This window comes from Rhinolophus sinicus, linkage group LG03, assembly GCF_036562045.2.
Source record: "Rhinolophus sinicus isolate RSC01 linkage group LG03, ASM3656204v1, whole genome shotgun sequence".
Lineage (NCBI taxonomy): Eukaryota > Metazoa > Chordata > Mammalia > Chiroptera > Rhinolophidae > Rhinolophus > Rhinolophus sinicus.
The window spans coordinates 99,167,834-99,191,945 of NC_133753.1; the positions used below are offsets into that span (position 1 = coordinate 99,167,834).

General features: G+C 40.7%; 1 protein-coding gene across 1 annotated transcript in view; it reads right to left on the minus strand.

Annotated features, from left to right (window-relative positions):
- Positions 1-24,112, minus strand: part of HMG20A (high mobility group 20A) — a 69,360-nt gene that overhangs the window by 8,927 nt on the left and 36,321 nt on the right. The window contains exons 2-6 of the mRNA XM_019750988.2: positions 19,976-20,068; positions 15,101-15,248; positions 13,262-13,474; positions 10,191-10,323; positions 9,247-9,278 (exon numbers count right to left, since the gene is read on the minus strand). Of these exons, the coding sequence (XP_019606547.1) occupies positions 9,247-9,278; positions 10,191-10,323; positions 13,262-13,474; positions 15,101-15,248; positions 19,976-20,068 (619 nt within the window). The remainder of the gene's footprint in view (positions 1-9,246; positions 9,279-10,190; positions 10,324-13,261; positions 13,475-15,100; positions 15,249-19,975; positions 20,069-24,112) is intronic.

The window sequence follows — 24,112 nt, forward strand, 5'->3', positions numbered from 1 at the left end:
GATGATCCAGGCAGAAAATCAACAATGAAACAGTGGCCTTAAATGACACATTAGACCAGATGGACTTAATTGAGTTTTATAGACCATTTCTTTCACCTGAAAGCAGCAGAATATACATTCTTTTCAAGTGCACATAGAACATTTTTGAGGATAGACCACAAGTTAGGCCACAAAACAAGTCTCAATGAATTTAAGATGATTGAAATCATATCAAGCATCTTCTCCAGTCACAATTATATGAAACTAGAAATCAATTACAAGAAAAATGAAAAAACACACAAACACATGGAGGCTAAATAACACGCTACTAAACAATGAAGGGGTTAACAATGAGATGAAGGAAGAAAACAAAAGATACCTTGAGACAAATGATAATGAAAATACAATGACCCCAAGTCTATGGGACATGGCCAAAGCAGTTCTAAGAGGAAAATACATAGCAATAAAAGCCTTCCTAAAGAAACAAGAAAAATCTCAAATACACAATCTAGCCTTACACCTAAAGAAACTAAAAAAAGAAGAACAAACAAAGCCCAAAGTGAGTAGAAGGAAGGAAATAATAAAGATCAGAGCAGAAATAAATAAAATTGCGTAAAAAAAAAAATGAAACCAATAGCTGATTCTTTGAAAAGATACAGAAAATTGATAAACCTGTAACCAAACTCATTAAGAAAAAAAGAGAGAGGGTCCAAGTAAATAAAATCTGATCTGAAAGTGCAGAAGAGACAAGGACACCATAGAAATACAAAAGAATATAAGAAAATACTGTGAAGAATTATATGCCAACAAACTGGAAAATCTGGAAGAAACAGATAAATTCCTAGAAACATACAATCTTCTAAGACTGAATCAAGAAGAAACAGAAAATCTGAACAGACCAATAACTACTAACACAATGAAATAAAAAAACTCCCAATAAAAAAATGTCCTGGACTGGATGGCTTTATGGGTGAATTTTACCAAACAGTCAAAGAAGAATTAACACCTATCCTTCTCAAATGATTCCAAAAAGTTCAAGAGGAGAGATGCTCTCAAGCTCATTTTACAAGCCCAGCATTACCCTGATTCCAAAACCAGACAAAGACAGTAAAAAATAAGAAAAGTATAGACCAATATCCCTGAAGAACTTAGATGCAAAAATCCTCAACCAAATATTAGCAAACCGGATTCAGCAGTGCATTAAAAAAATTATACAGCATGATCAAGTGGGATTTATTCCTGGGATGCCAGGTTGGTTCAATATCCACAAATCAATTAACTTGACACACCACATAAGCAAAATGAAGGAGAAACATCAAACGATCCTATCAATGGATGCAGAAAAAGTGTTTGACAAAATCCAGCATCCATTTGTGACAAAAACTCTCAGCATAATAAGGACTATATATGACAAACCCATAGCTAACATCATACTCAACAGTGAAAAGCTAAAAGTGTTTTCCTTAAGATCAGGAACAAGACAAGGTTGCCCACTTTCTCCACTTCTATTCAACATAGTTTTGGAAGTTCTAGCCACAGCAATCAGACGTGAAAAGGAAAATAAAAGGCATCTAAATTGGAAAGGAAGAAGTAAAATTGTCATTATTTGCAGATGACGTTATACCACATAGAGAGAACCCTAAAGATTCCCCCCCAAGAAACTATTAGAATTGATAAATTAATTCAGTAAAGCGGAAAGAGACAAAATTAATATTTAGTAATTGGTTGAATTTTTATACACCAAAAACAAACTGTCTGAAGAAATTAAGAAAACAATCCCATTTAAAACAGCATAAAACACACACACACACACACACACACACACACACACACACACACACAAAACCCAAAAAACCAACAACCCTAGGAATAAATTTAACCAAGGAGGTAAAAAGACCTGTACTCAGAATATTATAAGACATTGAAGAAACAAATAGAAGAATATACAAATAAATGGAAGCATACACCGTGCTCATGGATAAGAAGAATTAACATTGTTAAAATGTCCATACTACCCAAAGCAATCTGTAGATTCAATGCAATCTCTATCAAAATACCAATGGCATTTATCACAGAACTAGGACAAATAATACTAAAATTTATATGGAACCATAGTAGACCCCAAATAGCCACAGCAATCTCGAGAAAGAAGAACAAAGTTGGAGGTATCACACTACCTGATATCAAAGTATATTACAAGGCTATAGTAAATAATTAAAACAGCATGGTACTGGCATAAAAACAGTTACATAAATCAATGGAACAGAACAGAGAGCCCAGAAATAAACCCACACCTATATGGTCAATTAATCTATGACAAAGGAGGCAAGAATACACAATGGGATAAAGACAGTCTCTTCCACATATGGATATATGGTGTTGGGAAAACTGCACAGATACATGCAAAAAATAAATAAATGAATAAAGGAAAGAAACTGGACCACCTTCTTACATCATATACGGAATAATCTCAAAATGGACTGAAGACTTAAATGTAAGAACTGAAACCATAAAACTCCTAGACACTTTCTGACACTGCTCTTAGCAGTATTTTTACTGATATATCTCCTCTGGCAAGGGAAACAAAAGCAAAAAGAAACAAATGGGACTACATCAAACTAAAGAATTTTTGCACAGCAAAGGAAACCATCAACAAAATGAAAAGACAACCTATTGAATGGGAGAAGACATTTGCCAATGATACATCTGAGAAGGGGTTCATATCCAGTATATACGAAGAACTCACACAACTTAACACCAAAATAACTAACAATCCAATTAAAAAATTGGCAGAGGACCTGAATAGACATTTCTCCAAAGAGGACATAGAGATGGCCAAGAGACATATGAAAAGATGCTTCACCAATCATCAGAGAAATGCAAATTAAATCCACAATGAGATGTCACCTCACCCCAGTCAGAATGGCTATCATCAAAAAAAAAAAAATAAAAAATAAATCAACAAACAAGAAGTGCTGGTGAGGATGTGGAGAAAAGGGAACGCTCATGCACTGCTGGTGGGATTGCAAATTGGTGCAGCCACTGTGGAAAACAGTATGGTCTTTCTAAAAAAATTAAAAACAGAACTATGATATAACCCTACGATTCCACTTCTGGGTTATTTATCTGAAGAAGTCCAAAACATCGATTTGGAAAGATATATGCATTCCTATGTTCACTGCAGCATTATTTACAATAACAAGATATGGAAGCAAGTGCCCACTGACAGACAATTGGATAAAGAAGATGTGGTACATATATATATAATGGAATATTACTTGGCCATAAAAAATAAATGAAATCTTAACCACTGGCGACAACATGTATGGGCCTAAAGGGTATTATGCTCAATGAAGTTAAGTCAGATAGAGAAAGACAAACACCATATGACTGCATTTATATGTGGAATCTAAAGAACAGAATAAACGAGCAAACAAAACAGACTCATCGATACTGAGAACAGGTTGACAGATGGAAAGGGGGTTAGGGGGATGGGTGAAAAAGGTGAAGGGATTAAGAAGTACAAATTGGCAGTTACAAAACAGTCGCGGGGATGTGAAGTACAGCACAGGAAGTACAGTATAGTAATAACTATGTATGGTGTAGGTGGGTACTAGACTTATCAGGGGGATCGCTTCACAAGGTATATAAACGTGTAACTACTACGCTGTACACCTGCAGCTAATATAATATTGAATGTTAACTATAACTGGAAAAAAAATGAGTAACAAAACAGTTAATCTTAAACAGAAGCTAAGTTAAAGAGGCAGTGCCTGAAGGCATGCTGTTCAGTGTTTGCGTCTTTTTAAAGAAACAGCAGGCCGAGCAGGGAAAGGTCCAGGTGAGGCTGTATTTATTTACCTTTTCACGGGACTCAAACTTTCACAGAACTCAAGCAAGTTAAGTATTCAGCTCTCTCAGTTGTACAACTGCTGTGAAATGAGAAAGCTTAAAACAAACATACATAAATTTCCCTAATGGAGAATCTGGAAGCCATTTCTCAGCTCTGTGCTTTGAACAGTTAACAGTATACAGTTGTGGAAGTGACTGAGGTAGGTAGAGAGAAAGGGAATTTCTAAGAGTTTTTTTCAGTTGCTTCTGTTGGTGGCGAATATAAAATGATCTCTGAGGTAGGACTATCCAGTCTAAATTTGCAGAGTGGACAATAAGAATTTTAAGCAGAGATCTGCCAGCCATGAGCAATAATAATGGTATTCCATTGGTACTTCTAATTTACAAAGGGCAGACTATCATTTGGGATCTTTTAGACTTTCTTCAGACATATGAAAAACAAACAAAATCAAGATGTCAGAAATAACAAGTCTCTAAATGAAAAAGTCAAGGATTATGAGAAACAGAAAAGAATAACGAAGCCTAAGATTAATTCACCAATAATTTTTAAAAATAAAATTAAAAACAATTTAAAATAAAAGTCTCACAGAACTACTGGAAAACATATTGCACAATGATCCTTAAGACTAAAGCCAATTTCAAGATGCTTTGGCTGCCATTTCTACAATGAATTTGAAAGCATTATTAATATAAATTGCAAGTGTCTTGGCAGAGTGTTTAAAATCTTACATAATATAAGATGGTAAAGAGAACAGTGGGAAATGCATACTGAAGACTTTGCTAGTGAAATCTGAAGATCCCAAAACCTTTATAACATAAAGAACAGTTAAAAACAATCTAGACATCGTTCTTATAAAAACATGGTTAAAGCCAGCGACAGAATGTATCTTTCCTGCACTGCCACCACCAGTCTTTATCTTTGAACACAAGGGTGATCTGGTGCCCAGTAGAAAAGCTAAGCTGTTAACAGCTAAACTCCTGTGTTCACACTGGTGTCTGCCTTACAAAGGGAGGGGTTGTGGGAACTGCCTGCATGGGCAGCTGGTCAAGACAGACAACCTGAGACAGAAGTCTGAAAACTGTATTTACCTGGGGAAACTTTCAGAGCACTTAATTTTTACCCTTGTACCTCTTAAAGAAAGCAAGCAAAGTTTCCCAGAATAACTTAAAAATAAACAATGGAAGTGTCATCAAAAGCCCCCGTTTCAACATGCAAAGCTCTACCTCGAGCAAGTTGCTAATGGATTTCAAAGAGAAATAATGTATGGGTGAGAAAGGCTGGTTCCAGAGGGTTCTTAGACACATTTCACAGTGGCTTTCTCTTGACTTTGCTGGTTTACTATATGCTTTAACTCTGTTACTAGGTTGCTGCCGGTGAACAGAAAATTTATGATACACAATTCCGACGTGTACAGGGTAACAGATATAAGCACAAGCCCCCAAATGACTTTGCATAAATTTATCCTGACCTTGTTCAGTCTCCAACTTAAGTGCACAGGCTTATGTGAGATCAGCTCCCTAGCCACAAGTCTGAGCATCTGCCAGTTAGATGGTAGCTGGGGATGTTGGGCTCACACTTCCTGGTGCCGAGGGCCCTCTCTGGGCCTTCATTCCCCAGACAGCGAACTCTTCTTTGCCAGAGAGGTTCAAACCAAGCTAACTACTACAGGGCAGAGGACAGTACCACGTAGGTGCATTAACACACTACCTTTGGTACAGATTCTCCCAATGCAAAATGAGAAACACCAAAGTAATTAAACGAAACTGTTCAGTCTCTGAGTGGCAACAGAGAAATTCTACTTAATGGAAGAGTGGTAATAAAACCGTCAGCACTATTCCATTACTGAGTACATTACTCAGCATGGAGAAGGTCCTCCTGGGGGCTTGGATAGACTTAATTTGCTCTAAGGATTGCTCAGGGGAGTAAAATCCTAAGGATTTCATTACCTCTTCATTGGAAGGGTCTAATTTGTTCAGGCCGAGTATCATTTAGTCATTTCTCATAAATTAAAGCAGAAACTAAATTCTTGTTTCTTAGTGCTAACATGAGGTGTAGACATTTTCTCGAGAGTACCACTAGCTGTCGCCTGGGTCTAGTGGGCTGGCTTTCGATTTGAGAGGAGCAAGAATGCTCTTCCCTTTGACTTTCCATGCTCTATGTTGTGCGGAAGGTAAGAGAACAGAGGCCCTTCTGAACTGAACCTGCTTGGCTGTGAGCCAGGGCCAGGGCCAGGACCTCACAGCGCCTTTGGCTTTAGGGAGCGTGCTCACTGTTGTGTGCCCGCTGAAGTGCGCAATGCCACACAGGATGGCGTGCAGGGAGCATTTCCTTAGTTCTAACACGTGCTCTTCAGTACTGGCCTTGGCCACCACGTCTTCGGAAGCCAAGCTCCATTCAGGAGCACAATAGGTTTCCTACTAGACACAAACCAAACGGTTCTGCCTGAGCTGGCAACCAACTGTGCTGGCATCTCAGACAAGCAGGCCCACGGAACTTCCAGCACTGTTTAGTTTATCATACAGCACGGCACGTGCTGCCAAGAGGGCTGCACGCGGACAAGAGGCCTGGGTTTCAGTCATATCGCCGCCTCTCATTCGGCAGTGATTCCGGGTGAACTTCTTTCCCATTGTGGCAAGTCACCTTCCTTACCGGCAAAATGGAGGATGAGTTAGAGGATTTGAGGCCTTAGTATTTTTGAAGGGAGCTCCAAGACTATTCTATTAACATTGTCATTTTGCTCCTAATAAGAGAAGGGAAATAAGCCTGTATTTCGACTATATGATGTTTTAGGTACTTTGCAACATATCTGCTGTTTTATTAACTTCCTCATAACTGTGCTGAAGCCATTTTACGCACCCTGAGGGGCCCATAAAACATGGGTCGTCTTTAAGACCTGACTCAGCACCTGTTTCCATGGGGCCCTCTGAGCTGCTTTCCGCTCGTAGTACTTTCTTATTCTTCTAAACTCCTATTTTACTAAGAGTTTACATGTAAGGACATCACTGTGTGACTTTAATAACTGTCAAACCAATTTTTTATTGCAATTATTTTGAAATTATCTAGCTTAGTAAAGATATTATTCAATAAAAAACAAAAGCTGATAAAGTGAGGTACATTAATTGGGCCAATAACCTTACTAAGAGAGCTTTATCCTGATGTGAGCATGCAACAGACAAATTTGCTGAGCCTGCTATATACACATTTGAGAAACTAACTCTGGCTCTCCACCTACTCCCTTTATTTTTTGGTTTGGTTTAACATGTGTCTAATCTGGAAACAGAAATCACACAGAGACTTATTCCTTTTCATAAATTACAGAAATTCGTATCATACTAAATAATGTATTTTAATAAAAAGCTTCATTTCTCCAATCAGCAGCAGCAGCTGCTATGACTGACTAAATCTACTAAACTTTTTCTAACTGCAACTATCAACTTTATTGAAGAAAAAAATACCACATACAGTTTGGTCAGCAAAATCCACAGTGATGAGAGGAGTCCGTGATTGACTAGAAAATGTGAGATCTCATGTTTTAGATCACTGTCCAAATTCTCTTTTGTAACCATTAAGGACAAAAACGCTATAAAGGATGTTTAATAGGGAAAAAGAAGAAGTCCAGAAATTTCATGACATAGGTGGGTACGCACAAGGAAAGGAGAAGTAAGTAATTTATACAAGTATTTGTCAATATGGGAAGCTTGCAACACTATACAATTATGATTTAAAATATAAAGCATACATGTAGTTCCTCAAGCAAAAAAAATATTCATAATATTTCATCCTACTTAGAGCACAGAGATGTCATATATAAGTACATTTATATTAGATTTATGAAGAATAAATTGCTAATATTTACTGTGCTTCTCACCTTATAATTCATGGATGGTAAGAAATCTATTTGACTTGTGAATCTAAATGCTTTTTCAATGTTCTGAAGGGCACCAATACCAAATTAGGTATAGGAACTATAACCCCAAGATAAATGAGTTACCATCTTGATGAAATGATTTCCTTGATTTAGTAAAAAACCAAATACATGTGTAAATCTCCAGTGTTATTTCAACCAATGGGTTTTGTATAAAAATAAACATTTATGGGAGGCCTCCTTCATGCCAGGGTGTCATGCTGGTGAGTGGGCTGGGCTACACGGTGGAAACTGGACCACACAGACCTTCAGAGAGGCGACAACCACGAGTCTGAATAACAGGGGCACTGACCTCAGCACCAGGCCAGGTCAACCAAGTGCGAAGAGAACTACAGAGAGCTGTGAGGCTTAGAGGAGACTGGTGGGAACAGGACCAGCTGGACGCAGGACATGGGGCTTGAAACAGGGTTTGAAGGATGCCTAGAATTTTGAGAAGTAGAATGGAAGATGGAGAGGGGGAAAAATGAGCAAGGGACAGAAAGTGTTCCCATGAATAAAAGAATATAAGCATAGGCTTGAAGCAGAGGAGGACAGGGCACCTGGAGGACAGCGAGTTGTAAAGGTTTACGTACCTAAGATGTATGTGGGAATATGGGAATGCAGGTATCAGAAAAGGAAAGTTAAAACTCATACAGAAGACTCTGATCGCTGAGTTTGAATGTGACTTTGATAGCAGGGAGGAGTCATTGAGCATTTTAAGACATGGAACTATAAGCATATTTTCCTTTCTTACAGCCACATATAGGCCCGTGCTGATAACAGTTTTGGTCAGCGATGACCCGCACAGACGACAGTGATGTACAAGCAGCCCAGGTGTGCACAGGCTCACCACAGGTGTGTGCAGCTGCACCTCTAATGCTCGCACAATGCGGAAGTTATCCCCGACGCATTGCTCAGGAGGTATCCCTGTGTGAAGTGGCGTGTGACTACCTTGACCAGACACTACATATGTATTTAAAGCTCTCTATGCAGTGTAGCTAACACACACAGGCCAAAATCCTACTGACGAGGCTGAACCAAATGGAGGGGAAAAGGCCAGTGAGGAAAGGTGGCATGGGAACCAGGATGTTGTCACTTGTGTTCTGTCAACACTGTAGCTGAACAGTTCATTTTAACCGAGTGCTGGGTTTCCTAAATAATAACTTTGTTTTTGGAGAGTCAGAGTGAGGTGTCTGATGACAATAAACTATGGTCCAACTACAGCTTTTAGTTCCTCCTCCTTCCAAATTCCAGTGAGCTTCAGCATTTAAAGCCAACTAAGTTCTTGGACTACAAGAAAGGACTGGAGTTGGGGGCTGCAGTGAAGGATGGACTCACGACATAAGTGTTTGCCATATGCTGAGAATCCTTGAGTTAAAGCACCTCACTCAGTCTGAATTATGGGACAGGAAATACTCTGCCATTCATTAAAAAAAGTCCAACAGCATTTCAAACAACAACATTTCAATAAATATATACACATATGACATGTAGACAGAAAGCTAATTACCTCGTGATCATGAGTGGCCTGTCTGGTTGCATCTAGAAGTATGGAAGAATAAGAGAACGTTAAGTTGAAAGACAAACACAACAAAACCTAAGCAGACGACGACGACGAAGCACGAAAACTGCCGGTGTGTGTGGGCTATTACAATCTACGATATTTTCTCTCTCATTTTATCAATCCGTCCGTCAGCAAAAGTTAAAGGGAAGCCTGTGTTTCTAGGTTACACAGTTAGACACAGGAGAAACAGCAGACACAGTCCTTACCATTGAGGAGAACAGGGTGGGAAGGTGAACAGGAAACACACCAAAAGCTGTGCACGCAGCACTACACTTTAGCAGGCAAGATGCCCCAGTGTGAGGAGATGCAACGGCTAAAGAGTGATTGGCTAGTTGCGGGCGAGGCGTTTTGTAGTGTTTCCTGAAGAAGGGGAACTTGGAGCAAATTTTCACGGAGAATAAAGGTTCATGAAGACCAGGATCTTGTCCATCTTGTTCACTGCTGCCTCCTTAAAGCCTAAGTGAGAGCCTGATGTGTAACAGGAGGTGCTCAGAGCATGTTTCCTGAGTGCACGCATACAGGAAGGCCTGCATGAAAGGTGATTACTGGAGGCTGGGAGAAACGGCACATGAAAGGCTCAGAGGTGCCAGAACAAGGCAGTTAGCTGGTTTGGTAGACAGAGAAATGCCTAAACTGGGAATTAGAAAAAAAGCACAGGCAACAAAAAGCAGTCTTGGAACACAAGCCAAATTATTGATACTGGATATGGAAACCAATTGGAATTTTGAAATGAGAGCAATGTGATTTTCATAGCATTCCAAGCTGATGCCTATTGTAGTATAATAGAGCAAGGACAGAAATATATCTCTTACCGTCACCACCAACAGTAGGCTTTGTGGTGCTCACAACACACAACAAACCACAAACACACTGGGTCCTGGTTCCGGTACCTTGCCTATGAGATTTGCCTTTCTGCCGGTCCTGCGTTTTCCTACTGAAGACCTTGTAGGCCTCTGTCTTTTGGTACTGCTCCAGCTCCTTCATGTAACGCTCTTTGTCTCTGTCTGCTTCATCAAGGTAGCGCTAGGAAAGAAACATGGAATGATTTTCAAGAAACAGATCTTGTTTTGGTAAAACATCAATGAGCTACTTGAAGAAAACAGAGGACAGTTAGAACATGGAAAGAAAATACGGGGAATAAGCTTTAAAGGAGAATTTAAAAAGTCATATGAATAGAATATAATCTCTAAATCATAAAAGAAATAGGTGATTCTGACTTTTTATAGGCTATTGTTGTTTCTGACTTAATGAAGACAAATTCTACTGAGATCATTCTTGTAACAAATTCACAGGGTGGTGACTGTAGTTATTTCTCGAATCCTCCAGGCAGAACTCCACAGGGTCTCTAGAGTCCCTCCAGACAACGGAACACCACGTGGGCACACTTAGTCCTCCCACGAGAAGGGATGGAGTATTACTTTGTTTCTCCAATCCCCAACCCCTTCTGAGGGAATGATCTCATGCATCAACCAGCCTTCTGAGAGCCACAGGAGTGGAGCACTAAAGCCGGAAGACACAGAGAACATAAAAAAGAATGACCTCATCCTATGGACCTTAAATGGACCACTGTGAGAGAGCTTATATCTACAGGCTTTGTGTGTTATTAATTATTTAAACAAAGTTCACTGATCTACCAGCATGATTTTTAGTGTCTTGTCCTTCTCATTCATCAACTAGGTTTAAGAAATAAAGTATAAAGATACTGCTTCTAAATGAACACAAGCTAGAGTCAGAAATTATGTTAAAAACCTTGTCCCACACAAGAGCCAGATGTAGAGAAGACCCATCTGGCTAAATCTGGGACAATTTAAATACTCAAATCATTAAGTACAGTAATAAATTATAAATCATTTGGGGGAAAAAATTCCTGTGCTCCTACCAATAACAAATAAATAACCAAATAAATACATAAATGGGGAGAGGAGGTGGGCTCTTGCTTAGGTTAGAACGACAAGGGCAAACTGGTAAATGTGGGGAGTGCTGGAGTTGGAGCCATCATGGTAAAGATTAGATCAGGCAAGAGTGATCAGGAATGCTAAATCTAGGGGAAAAGTTTGATATGGAACAGACTATTTGCATGCTCTTAAAATATCTCTCCATAGACTGCTTATTAATTATAAGGGAGAATAAAAAAAAACTTTATTGAGTGAGCAAAACTAACATTAGCAATGAAGAACAAAGGGCCATGGTGATACCCTAAGAAGGACACACCGCCTCCCATGCAGTGTTCTGACCAAGAATGCGTAACCTCAACCATTACCACGAGGAAAGATCAGACACATACAAAATGAGACATGTTCTTTTAAAAGTAAACAAAAAGGAGGAAGAGGGAAGGATTGCATTTTTAAAAAATATCAATGTCATAAAAGACAAAGAAAGGCTGTGGAAATATTCCAGATTAAAGGAATCTAGAGATTTGACTACTAAACACAAAACCTGACCTTAGAATGGAATCTGAACAGGAGGGGGAAAATGTTGTAGAGGAATGATGTTAGGTCAACTGACAAAAGTGGAATATGGATGGCCAAAGTATTGTGTTAATATAAAATTATAAGGCTGATAATTATACTATGGTTATGTAAGAGAATATGTCTATTCTTAGGAAATACACATTGAAATATTTAGGGCAATGACGTATGTAACTTACCATTAAATGAGTCTGAAAAATATAGTATGTACGTGAGAGAGAGAACGAAAGAGAGTGAGAGAGATAGAGACAGAGAGAGAGGGAGAGAGACAGAGAGAGACAAAGAGAATGTACACATATGCAAACTGGATAAAATGTGTTAACAATAGATGAATCTGGGCAAAACATATTCGGGTATTCTTTGTACTATTCTACGTTTGTAACTTTTGCACATTTGAAATCATTTTCAAATAAAAAGTTAAAACAAAAACGAAACAAAAGCCTTGTCCTACCTACCTAACAGTGGTTATCTCTGGAGAGAACTACTGTTACTTTTGCCTTTTTCTTTATATTACATTTTATATTATCTAAAAAAATTTTAAACAATGAGCGTTCATTAAATTTGAAATAAAAAATTAAAAGAAAAAAGTAACCTAGTCTGTACAGCTCATAACCCCTTTATACATTAGAGCTAAAACAATGGGTGACATGTACCGCTTTCTATTAGGTTGCTACCACAAACAGAGGGCTTCATGCTGCAACTTAATCCGCTCTCTGAGGTTTTTTTAATTCAGTTAATTCCTGAAAGTATTTTTCAATTGGCTTTTAGTCTGCTTGGAATCCTTTTTAAAGAGTATATAAGTCATAAAAGAGTATGAGACATAAAAGAAGTATGGATATCTTTCAGATGCTAAGAATGCTGGGAGCTTTTAACCCAAAGCCACTCCCACACCATCACTCTACTTTTGTGACATTTCAACCAGTTCAGGGCTGCCTTGTCCTTAATTCCTCTCAAATATCTCTAACAAATGGATCTGCTTCAGTTTGGCAACAGGGTTAGTTTCTGTTTTAGGAGAGAAAAAATTCAAGTAGTTCTTGCTTTGTTTTCCATAATAGGTTAAATGTGCCAGAACTCTAGTTTAAAATTTTTTATTAAAGCAGTAAAATCTTTTTCTTAAACAAAAATTTTATGTGAACAGAGTTTTATCAAATGACCTTTTCTCATTTAACTCATGACTTTTCATTTAACTCGGTGGAATGAGTTATGTTGATAGACCTCTTAATACTGAACCACTAAAGAAACCTTATGTGAACTCTCAGCATTTACATCAAGTAACAGCGGAGCTGCTTTGGTTGGGGGTCCCTCCTGCTCACACCCCTGCAGCATAAAAATCACTGTGCTAGAGAAGAGAGCATGAAGGATCCTGCCATTCTGGTCTCCCAGGCACTCTGACAAAACTGAAGAATCAACCATCTACCCTCTTTGCTCTTCTGACAGATTATTTTTGAGGTATAACTAAAACCAAGCAAAGGATCAGGAATAGAAACAATTACCTGTTTTTCCTCAGGAGGGAGCTTACTCCATTCATTGCCTAACATTCTAGTGATTTCTGGAAACGGGACTTCTGGTCTCTTTGCTCGAAGCTGTTCTCGACGTTCGTTCATGAACCGGACATACCCTGTAAGGGGGGATTTGGGTGCGTTGCTGTCTCGTAGAGGTTTCTTCCTCTTTCTTCCTTTGGACCAACCTCCTCGTTTACTTCTTTGCTACAAAACAAGACAAAATAAAAACCCAAATCAAATTACAATAACAATATGAATGTCCCCAGTAACACAACAACAATAAATACTGACAAACAGAACAGGATAAGAATTGCATTTTCCTGCCATTAAGGCCCTGGGTATTCAAAGCTCTCCAAATTTGTCGTAAGTACAAATAAGTATATGCAGTTTTCAGGAGGGGACTCCAAATGGTTCACCTGCAGAGCCTTTTATGTCCACACTACAAGTGTTGCACTAGGGGGAGATTTTAGTGCTAATCCCAGGAGATGAGAATCAGGAGTGTCACTATCACTCGAGCTTTGGCCTTCGTATGTGCTTAACAGGTCCTGACTCCCAATAGGGGAAAATCCTAAATGAGAAACGCAGCACAGACAGCACTGTGCAGGGGAAGCAGACATTGTCACAGTAGATCTGAACAAGATGTCACATGCATTGGGCCAATGAAGAAGCAAGCTGTGGCGCAGGGATTGGAAATCATTCATGAAGGGTGTTTCTCTCCGATACTGCTCAGAGACCAGTTTATTTCCCGCAGCACACAGCACATAGATTTTTAAATTAATACCTAAGTCTTAGATAAGTATAATATATCCAAAATGAAGACTAGTTTATGGCTCGATGATTTGTTCCTTAAGATGTTTATTTTATAAGATGAGAGATCTTTATATGTTATAGTTAAATCAAAAGATTAAATCACCTCTAAAAAAGCTTTAAAAAAGGACTGAGGCACCACTGACGCTTCAGCACGACACTGTCTGTCCCTTGTCCTTTAAAATGAGATGCAAGGTACATAGCCTATCAGTCAACGATGTTTTATGGATACAAGAATTCTTATTTCAGAAAAGAGAAAAATAAACAAAACAGGACAAAAACACCTAAATATTAATTACAGTATAACACTGCTCCAAAAATATATAAGATGGTGCAATAATTCACCATTGGGCAAATGGTGTATTTGATATTTTTTTTTTTCCGGTAAACTTAGTAACATTAAAGCTACTAAGGATTTTAAGATGCTTGAGAAGCTTTAAGCTTTCATTAAAACCTTTAAGAATGCCAACATGAAAAAATCAGTTTTTTAAAAATAAAAGACAAAGATCAGTGGTGGTACTCTTCTATGGCTAAAAGAGTGCCTTACAACTTAGACAATGTATGGACTCAGTCATTTGTGAGGACACTGACGTCCAGCTCAGCATGACTCCCCAGGCCCACCGGCAACCTCTGTGTGATGGACAGGTGTTCCGATGGGTGGCCAAAGGAGTGGCATGTGCTGTGAAGCTCTGGGCACCTGTAACTGCAGGCTGCAGCGTGTGGGCTTGAACATGGGCATGAGGACTTCTCACTGATCACTTATTTAACTAAATAACTCATTCACTCATTCAACAAGCATTTGTTGAGTATCTAACATGGTGTAGATGTACATTTCTTAGGCAGGGGTTTTGGGAAAAGCCTGCTTGTCTTTATGTCCTTAAAACCATTAATGTGATTCTGTGTAAAACAGGGATTCCTGCAGAGTGTAAGAAAGGCAGGTGCTGGGCGCCGCGATCAACTCCCTTGCTGCCTGCCTCCTGAGAAGCTTCAGACACTAGTAACGGAGGAGCTCCTTCCGCTTACCTCATCTTCAGGCCTCTGTTCACTGCCTTCTGCTGTGTTTGAGGCCTCATTCTGAAGTAACTGACCTTGGGAGAGATCCTCCACAAATTCTGAATTGTTGGTGGATGACGTGGGTCCACGACCATATGGAACCTCAGGGTGGGGTAGCCTGAAGAGCAGAAGGCAGAAGCACAAAAGTTCAGTATCAAAATCTCCTACTCACCACGGTTCCAAACAAATTTCCCTGCTGGCAAAAGCACATGCCAGTCCTTGAATTAATTCCCCCACCTTATTCTGTATAAAAGTAAACTGTCTCCAGAGCAATTACAGAACATTTAAAAAAAGTGGTTTCAGTGCTTGATTAAACCAGGGCAGTTCCACGAAGAAGTCTCCTACTAAAAACAACCATATTCTTTCCCCAAAATATTACCTCTCCCCTCAACACAGACTTCACATTTTAGTTCTGAGCATGCAACAGAGTGTGACTTTCATATGCTACCTTTAAGCACAACATAAAGGGGAAAAGGAGACTAGGAATGGGAGCTGCAGGACTGTGCCCCATCCCAAAGGAGAGAGTGCTTAAAGGGCGTGAGAAATGTCTCATGCATGGGACATTCCATAGGCTATTCCTTCCTGGGTGATAGTGTTTACTGACAACCAGATCATTTAAGAACAGCATTATCAAGTTCAGTAAGTTCAGGTATAAATGTAATGAATCACACAGATAAATTTCTTTCCTGTTCCTACCATTTGTTTCAGATGAGTTAGCAAACCAGAGTTTACAAGCAGATACCAAGGACGGCTGGGACTTAGGCTGACTTATCCTATCACATGTGGATAAAGAAGTGAAAGAAAAGGCCACACCATGTGCCAGCAGCAGGTGACATTTTCTGGGGGAGGAGGGGGGAAGGTGGAGGAAGATGTATCAGAGAACACTATTCAGTTGTCATTCTTGGAGACAGATACTTCATAGGGTTATGAGCACATGATTACAATGTAATGTAAGGACTGAAATGCAGGTCTGTACAACGTGCCGCAAAAGCTCAGCAGAGGGTCTGATAAATTGGATGTGTGTGGAGAGGATGTTAAGAGAGATTTTACAGAGCAGGTCTTGAAAGATGATGAGGCATTCATCAGGTAAACAATGTCTTCACAAGCAGGGTAACATGGTATAACAGGAGAAAGGGGACCCTATCAGGAGGCTATTGCCATAGACGAAGTGAGACACAGGGCAGGCAGAATGGAGGGTGGGAGAGAAAGCTAAGAAGTACTTAAGAGGGAGAATGGAGCGAACCAAATAGAGTGAAGGGAAAAAGAGTCAAAGGTAATTCTGAGGTGATTATGTACTATGAGCCAAGGTAACAACTGGAGAGAGAGTGTATGTATGTGTGAGAGTGTGTATAGGAAAGACAGATGAGAAAATGGTATGTTTGAAATACTCAAGGCATAACTCAGTGGAGCTGCCTCACATACAACCAGAAACACGCCCTGAGAGACAGACTGCAGAGGCATCAGCCCATGGAAACTATGAGAAGTGCTAGCCATTCTCCAGAAAGACAGTGAGAAGAAAGGTCAGCACAGAACTCTGCTGGAACACTGTCATTTTAGGAACAAGTGCTAGAAGAGCTGGGACAGGCTGGAGAGGGTGTGGGCGATTTAGGAGAATACTGTGACAGAGGGCAAGGCAGGCATACTTAAGGAGTAACCAACCATACTAACCAAGTAAAAAGTAGCAGATGCCAAATAAATAGGCTAGAAGAATCTGCTAAATTTGAAGACTTAAAGTTTGCTGGAAATTTTCGGGAGAAGAGTTTTAGTGGAATTATGCAAACACAAACCAGATCATAGTGCACTGCGAGATGAGTGAAAGCAGATGCAGACTGTCCTGAAAATGGAAGAATTTACACTTGATCGCGGCAGTTTTGTGTTCCAAATATTTCAATAATTTTAGATGTCTTAGGCAACTTGTTCTTTCACTGTTATTCTCATTTCAACTGTGCCACCAATTTTTAAGTGACTAACTTTTGCACTTTCTTATTTCAGTAAATATGAGAAGTAGGTTGAGAGAATCCCGATCCTGTGAATCCCTGATTGGAATGGACAGGAATCAGAAGGCAGTGGCCAAAGATAAATCAAAGGCCTTGGAGATGACAAGTTGGATAAAGACTGAAAAGGGACAAATGCTCTTTTTGTTCCCATGAATGAACTGCCCGTGCTCTGAGCTAAAGCCAAAGCCTCCCTTTGCACCCTGGATCCCACACCTGCGAGCTCACTCAGACGGGGCTCTGGCAATGCCGCCCTCTCTGGCATCGCCAGTTCTTTCCTCTCCACTGGACCCGCCTAATCAGCACACAGATGTGGCATCATTACTCTGATCTTAAAACAACACAGAAGAAAACAAAACACACTTTCTGGATCCCATTTCATTTTTCTCTTTTCCTTTATAGAACTGTTTATACTTACTGACTCTATTTGTTTATGCTGGAAAGAACTGGTTGTACTTACTGTCTTCAGTTTCTCTCCATTCATTCTCAAACCCACCCAAAGGAAAGAGGTGCTTACAACTCCTGTCAAAGTCACCAATGACCTAGATGGTAAGACCAATGTCATTTGTCAGTCCTCATCTTACCTGATCTTCCAAAAGTTTCTGACCTCATTGAGCTCTTTGCCTCCCTTTTCCTTGGTTCCCAGGACCCCACATTCCTATGGCTTTTCTGCCGTCATTTCAGCTGCTTCCTTTAGTTTTCTGTGCTGACTCTTCCTCTCTGTCTGACTTCTAGATGCTGGAGTACCCCAAAGCTTAGGCATTAGAGCTTTTCTCTTTTTTATCCACACAGTGCTCATTTCTTTGGTGATCTTGTCCAATCTCATGGCTTTAAATGTTAGCACTGTGTGTATCAATGATCCCAGTTTTCTTTTTCTAGTCTAGACTTCCTCTGACTTCAGAACCTGATATCAATCTGCCGACTTGACATCTCTGTGTGGATACCTAATAAGCCTCTCAAGTTTACAATCTACAAAACCGAGCTCCTCAAGTTCCCTCCCCACCTGCTTACTTTTAACCACCTAAGTAACGGTGATTCCACCCCTTCAGTCTCATAGGCCGAAACTTGGGAGTAGTCTTTAATTGCTTTTTTCTCCCTATTATACCTTAGCTGATCTTTTGGGCAAATACTGTTTGATTTACCTTTAAAATATATCTAGAATTCTATACTTCTCACCACCCCATTCCCAAACCTCTCCAGTGAGGTTTTGCCTCTACTACTCCACCCCAAATACTCCTGTCCAAGTCAATAGTGATGTTTTGTAAGTCATCACCTCTCATCTGAATTCTCTCAGGAGCCTAACTGGTCTTGCTCCAGCCCCTGCTCCCTTCACTCTATTCTCAGTACAGCAGTCACAGGGATCCTAGTGAAAAACAACAGATCATACATATCCTTCTGCTCAAAACCCTCCTATGCCTTCCCATCTCGCTCAGAGGACAGTTCAAGTGCTTTCTCTGATCTGAGATCCTATAAGACCTAGTCCTTGTAACTCAAGTCTGGGCCTCCCAGCAGCAGCACTGGCATTACCTGGCAGCTCATTAAATGCAGACTTTCTGACTCAGAGCCTGCGTTTTAATAAGCTCTTAGGCAACTCATGTGTACATTACAGCCTGAGAAACACGGACGTAACCCTCTATTACTCCTTCCCACATGTGCTCTGCTCAGGTCACACTGGCCTCTTGGCTTGTCCAAAAGGTAGGAACTCACCCCCTCAGGGCTTCTGCCCAGAATACCTTCATCAGGTCACTGCAGGCTGGCTCCCTTACTTCCTGCAGCCCTTTGTTCCCGTCACTCTGTCACTAAAGCTTTTCTGGGCCATCTTCTCGAAAGCTGCACCCAAACCCTTCCTCTCCTGCTTCCCTACTTTCTTTTTCAGCCCATAGTTCTTCACAACATAGTATGTGTTTCACTTATTTATCCTTTCTGCCTTCCCTGGTAAAACGAGCTCTATAGGGGCTGGGATTTCTGTCTTTCTTGGTCACTGCTTAATATCTAATGCCTAGAAAGGTGTCTGGCACATAGTAGACATTCAGACATTTTTATTGAATGAATTGAATTGAGCAGACTTTAGAAAGGTCTTGGAGAACAGTTTCATCTGAATACTAAAATCAGAGGCAGATATTAATGAGGCAGGAAACAAAAGTGAAGGAAGGAGACAGAATTACAGAGTGTAGTCTATTTTTACAGAGCTGTATACAATATTAAAATAAGTCATCTTAAGGATCAGCTAGCACTTCAATCTATTAGCGAATACATTTCTTCCTTGGCAAATAACTTCTAAATAGAAACGATAAAAATTCAAGTGTAACAGAGATTTTCATGGAAGAAGGACTATATTGTTATTAGCCCTTTTCTATATGCCTTTACTTAATCTGCCCAAAAATAGTGAAGAAGGGCGACGGGGAAAAAAAGGAACAGAAACAAGATAGGCACCCTGAATAGAGAACCGTATTAAAGAATCCAATCTTAAAAAAAAAAAAAATCTGACCTTTAGGAAAAAAATTGTTTTAATACCTGTGGCAATTCAAACAGAAAATGCATTTGATTTGCAGAGCCAGCTGTGTGGCAGTATTTCCTTAACAGTGAGCATGTAATTATCTGAACTGGAGTCAGGATGTTTGCTAGACCCCACATGTGCTGTTCCAGCTCCCAGGGGCCAACGCAGCCCAGTGGCAGCTGAGGCAGATCACAAGGCAGCTTATGAGGGCTCTTACTCTCACTCTCTGAAAAGAGTAGCAACTGGACCTTCTATTCTTATGCTCCCAAACTGCCTCTTTGGCACCTTGTGCTTAATGTTAGGAGCTTTGTTTTGAAGGCTGGGAAGAGGCCGTGTCCCCAAGCAGCTGCTTACCCGGCAGGAGCCAGATCACTGCTCTCCTTGGAACCATCTTCATCTGCAAAGAGGGGAGGCAGGGTGGGGCTGGTCATCAAGGTCTCCATCTCTCTAAACGGAAGAGGGAATAAAACATAATTAACAGCGTAATTACTCCAGTGCAAGTTCCACTCATTTAAGGCCAGTCTTCCTTCACTTTGTCACATCAGCAGAATAGAAACTGACTTGAATATTTATTTTCTTGACTTGGACACATCAATCTAAACTCTACGGTTAAAGAATGGGCTTCCAGCCCTGGTCTTAATCAACTGACCAGAATAAAAATACTTAAGATTTTTAACAACTGAGACAGTATGGAAAATTCCTTTTTGTTTATTCAGAATATCTTCAACAAAAGTATGCTTCATTTCCTGCAGAAATTGTTAAGCAGAGTAACTCAGAAGCATTGCAACTCCCAGCAAGTTATTCGCCCACTTTGAGATACTGTCTTAGACACAATTGCTGACTTAACCCACAGGCATATTGTGAAGGATTAAACTGACCGTGCTTCATACACACAGACAGGCTAAGATGGGTAAGTGCTTTGAGTATCATTATATAAAGAAAGGTATTGTTATGACAGCGTTACCAGTACTGTCCCAGATGAATCATTCCTTAGATTCAGTGGTGACAAACCGAGCCCTCCGAAAGGAAATCATGCACAGGAAGCAGGATGGGAGGCATCCTGGTGCCTTCCAGAGTTAAAGAAACCACACTTCCAGGTCAGAAATACACCCCACCCCACCACGCTGGCCATCTGCAGACAGCATGCACCTGGGTGCAGGGAACAACCAAGCTTAACTGAAGAAAACAAACAGGTCCAAAGGACTCGAGGTTATCAGGCTGAAAGGACAAAGTGACCAACAGAGTAATCTCATGTAGCCTATATCACTACCAAGAAAGGGTTTTCCCCTTCAAGGCTCATCCAGATAGCTAAACGCGGCAGCCTTCCAGTCATCATTCAAGTCATATTCAAAGGAAACACTCAAAAGCGACCCCAACGATCAGCCACTTAAGCGGAACTGCAAACCACTCAAGACAAAGAGCGCCTCGTCAACCAGAGGAGACAAGGCGCCAGCGAGGCACTGGAGACCCCTGCGGAACTCCCACCGGTCATCCCCGGTGCTGTGCGATGAGACCCAGCGAAGGCCGATTGCAGGGAAGCACAGCAGCCCAGGCAGAGCTCAGGTGGGCCCCCTGCTGAGGTGCAGGACCGAGGAAAATTCAGGCGACACTGACACCGTATTCTAAACATTCGAGAGCAATTTACCTCCAAACTGATGACTTAATTCTTCTTATTTTCTCGTTTTCACATTTCAATTTGTTAGTTAGCAGACCAAGTTCCACAGGTCGCTCAATGTTAAAAAGTGCATGTGTTCATCTAGTGCTTTTTTTTTTTTTTTTACAGTGGGTAAAGCGTGCGAGGCAGAGAGAGGAACCTCTACTGAACCAGAGTAAGGGGTTTCTTCCATGTGCTAGGTGTTTGCTAACCCTTCTCAATTCCTTCAGGATAGGGGGCTTTACAGGGGATGCTAACAAATCCTGAAAAAGTTCAGTCTAGATGTTTTCTAGAATAATCCTGACACAAGTTTTCATTCACATTATACACAGACCAGATTAGAGTTTGGCCTTTAGAGGCTGCTAACATCACCATAAACCAATATTCATCTTACCGAAGAAAACAAATCACTTAGATGGCATGCAGTCAGACTGCATACCACCGCAAACCTCAAACAGCCAGGTACATAACCCAAACCTTCAAAGGACTCACTTAACTGCTTCTTTCTAAAAGTCCCCCTAGAAATAAGTTGTCTTTAAGAACCTCAAGATTCAGCATTTGAAGCTCTTGGCATCCCCTGCCACACCTCAAGAGAAGGAACGGTATCTGGGGGGACCAATGAAGTGTCCTTTCATTCGCTGTGCCAACAGGGCCCTCTCTGAGTGTTTCCCAGGCATTTAGTCATTTCTGGAATACGGGAGGCAGCTGAACAACACAGCCTCAACAACATCTAAACAGATCATATGAATAAAGAAAGGGCAGAGAACAGCTATTTCTTGTCTTTTCTTTTTTCTCTTAAGTTGTTTTTACTTAACCCATATGGCTTCAGACATACTTTCTCTAGTGTTACTGAATAGTCAGGTCCCTAAAAATGAATAATAAAGTGGGTGGAAGGTTAAGTGGCCAAGATTAACAAAAGAAGGAAATGAGGAAATGGTCCAGTGAAACACCCAAAGGCCTCGAAACTCTCCAGTAAGTTGGAAAATAAAATGATTCCCAAGCTTATGGCTGGGATCCTGCAAGAATCTGCTCTCATATGGTCCATGCGGGGTGATTCAGACTGAATCACGGTTGCCAGGCCAGTGCTGCTCAAAGGCCTTCAGTGCAGCCTCTGTGCCTCAGAGTGTCCTAGTACAGAGGCCACAGTGAACTGTGAAACTTTGTGCAAAGAACTGAAGAAATGAATGACTGCTGCCCTGGAAGGGTAAACATACGTGCAGGCAGGCAGTGCACACATGTGCCCCTGCATGCTGTTTACAAAAACAGGTGTTCCCTGCAGAAGGGACTAGTGCAGTGAAGACTTCCACCTGGAGGGCTCAAAAAGTGCTATCAGCTTGGGGCTTACACTTTGAACCAGGGTCTGGGCTGTACGCAGCTTTGGAAATCCAAAAATTCCCTCTGACACTGAAAAAAAAATTGATGTATAAAACAGTGCCAATTTATGATATTTAATGATTATAAAAATTGTAATGAGAATGCTATTAAGCATAGAAGATATTTATCCCTGCAGTAATAAGGGGACCAAACCCTAACCCGGTCGTTGCTTTAGTCAACATGGGGCCAGAACAAAGGAACTTAGGTGGAGCTTAAGAAATGTTCCTCAACTAAGATTGTTCCAATAACCTCTCCTGACAAAAGGAATGATCTCAACAATGAGATTGTGTCATTTCAGATGTGTGGGGCTGTGCTGGAAGCAGTCTGTACTTCCATTTTCTGGGGCTGGCTCTCTCCACTTTCCTTACCTGACAGGTCAACCCCACTTCAGTAAGTCCTCCCACTTGGAGGTACAGAGCATCCCCTCCCCTACACACACCGCGAGAGGAGAGGTGGGGTTCTACCCTCATTTTCCCTACTACAACCCTTAAGCAAAATTCCTGGCTTCTTTAAGAACCATGGCACTCAGCTTTATGAACCTCCAACTGAAAAGTCCCTGACCATTACCCTGCCCTCTCACCTCTCTCAGTTACCTCTACAACTGCGCTCTGATCACACAGACGTCTGCTCACTGCCCACCGACTGCCTGCTCTGTGTACCTTACATCTGTGCCTGCATCTCGAGTATTCTTTTGCTAACTCTCAATTCCTTGTTCTCCTTCTCTATCCCACATGTGTATCACTTCAGAGCTTTAGCTCAGAATGGTCTTGGGGAAAAAAAATCACAAAATAAAGGGTGCTGCTATAAGTTCATGATCTCCAACCACACTGGGCCCTCCAGGCTCTCAGCGGTTATTCTACATGTTCTTAGGATATTTCCCAGTCGCCACAGCAGCTCTGTCCAACTTTTCTAAACAAATGCAATCCAACTCACTCAGACCCTCCCACTTAGCCTCATCTCCTCACACTCCCCAGACCCACAACAAAAGCCATGCTACATTGTTTTATTTCTTTAAACATATAATTCACCTACCACGAAACTCACCCCTTTACAGTGTACAATTCAGTGGCTTTCATATATTTATAAACGTGTGCAACCAACACCGCAATTGATTTTAGAACATTTCTACCACTCCCATCAGTACCCATAGCAGTGACTCCCCATGCCCCTTCTCCTAGACCCAGGTGACCACTACTCTGCTTTCTGTCTTTATGGATATGCCTATTCTGGACCTTGCACACAAGTGGGATCATACTACATGGTCTTTCCTGTCTGCCTTCTGTCACTCAGCATGATGGTCTCAAGGTTCGTCACACTGCAGCATGCATCAGGATTTCATTCTTTTTTATGGATGAAAAATATTCCATTGTATGGTATACACATTTTATTTACTCATTCATCAGCTGATAAACTTGGGCTGTTTGCCACTTTTGGGTTATTTTGTGAATAATGCTGCTTATGAA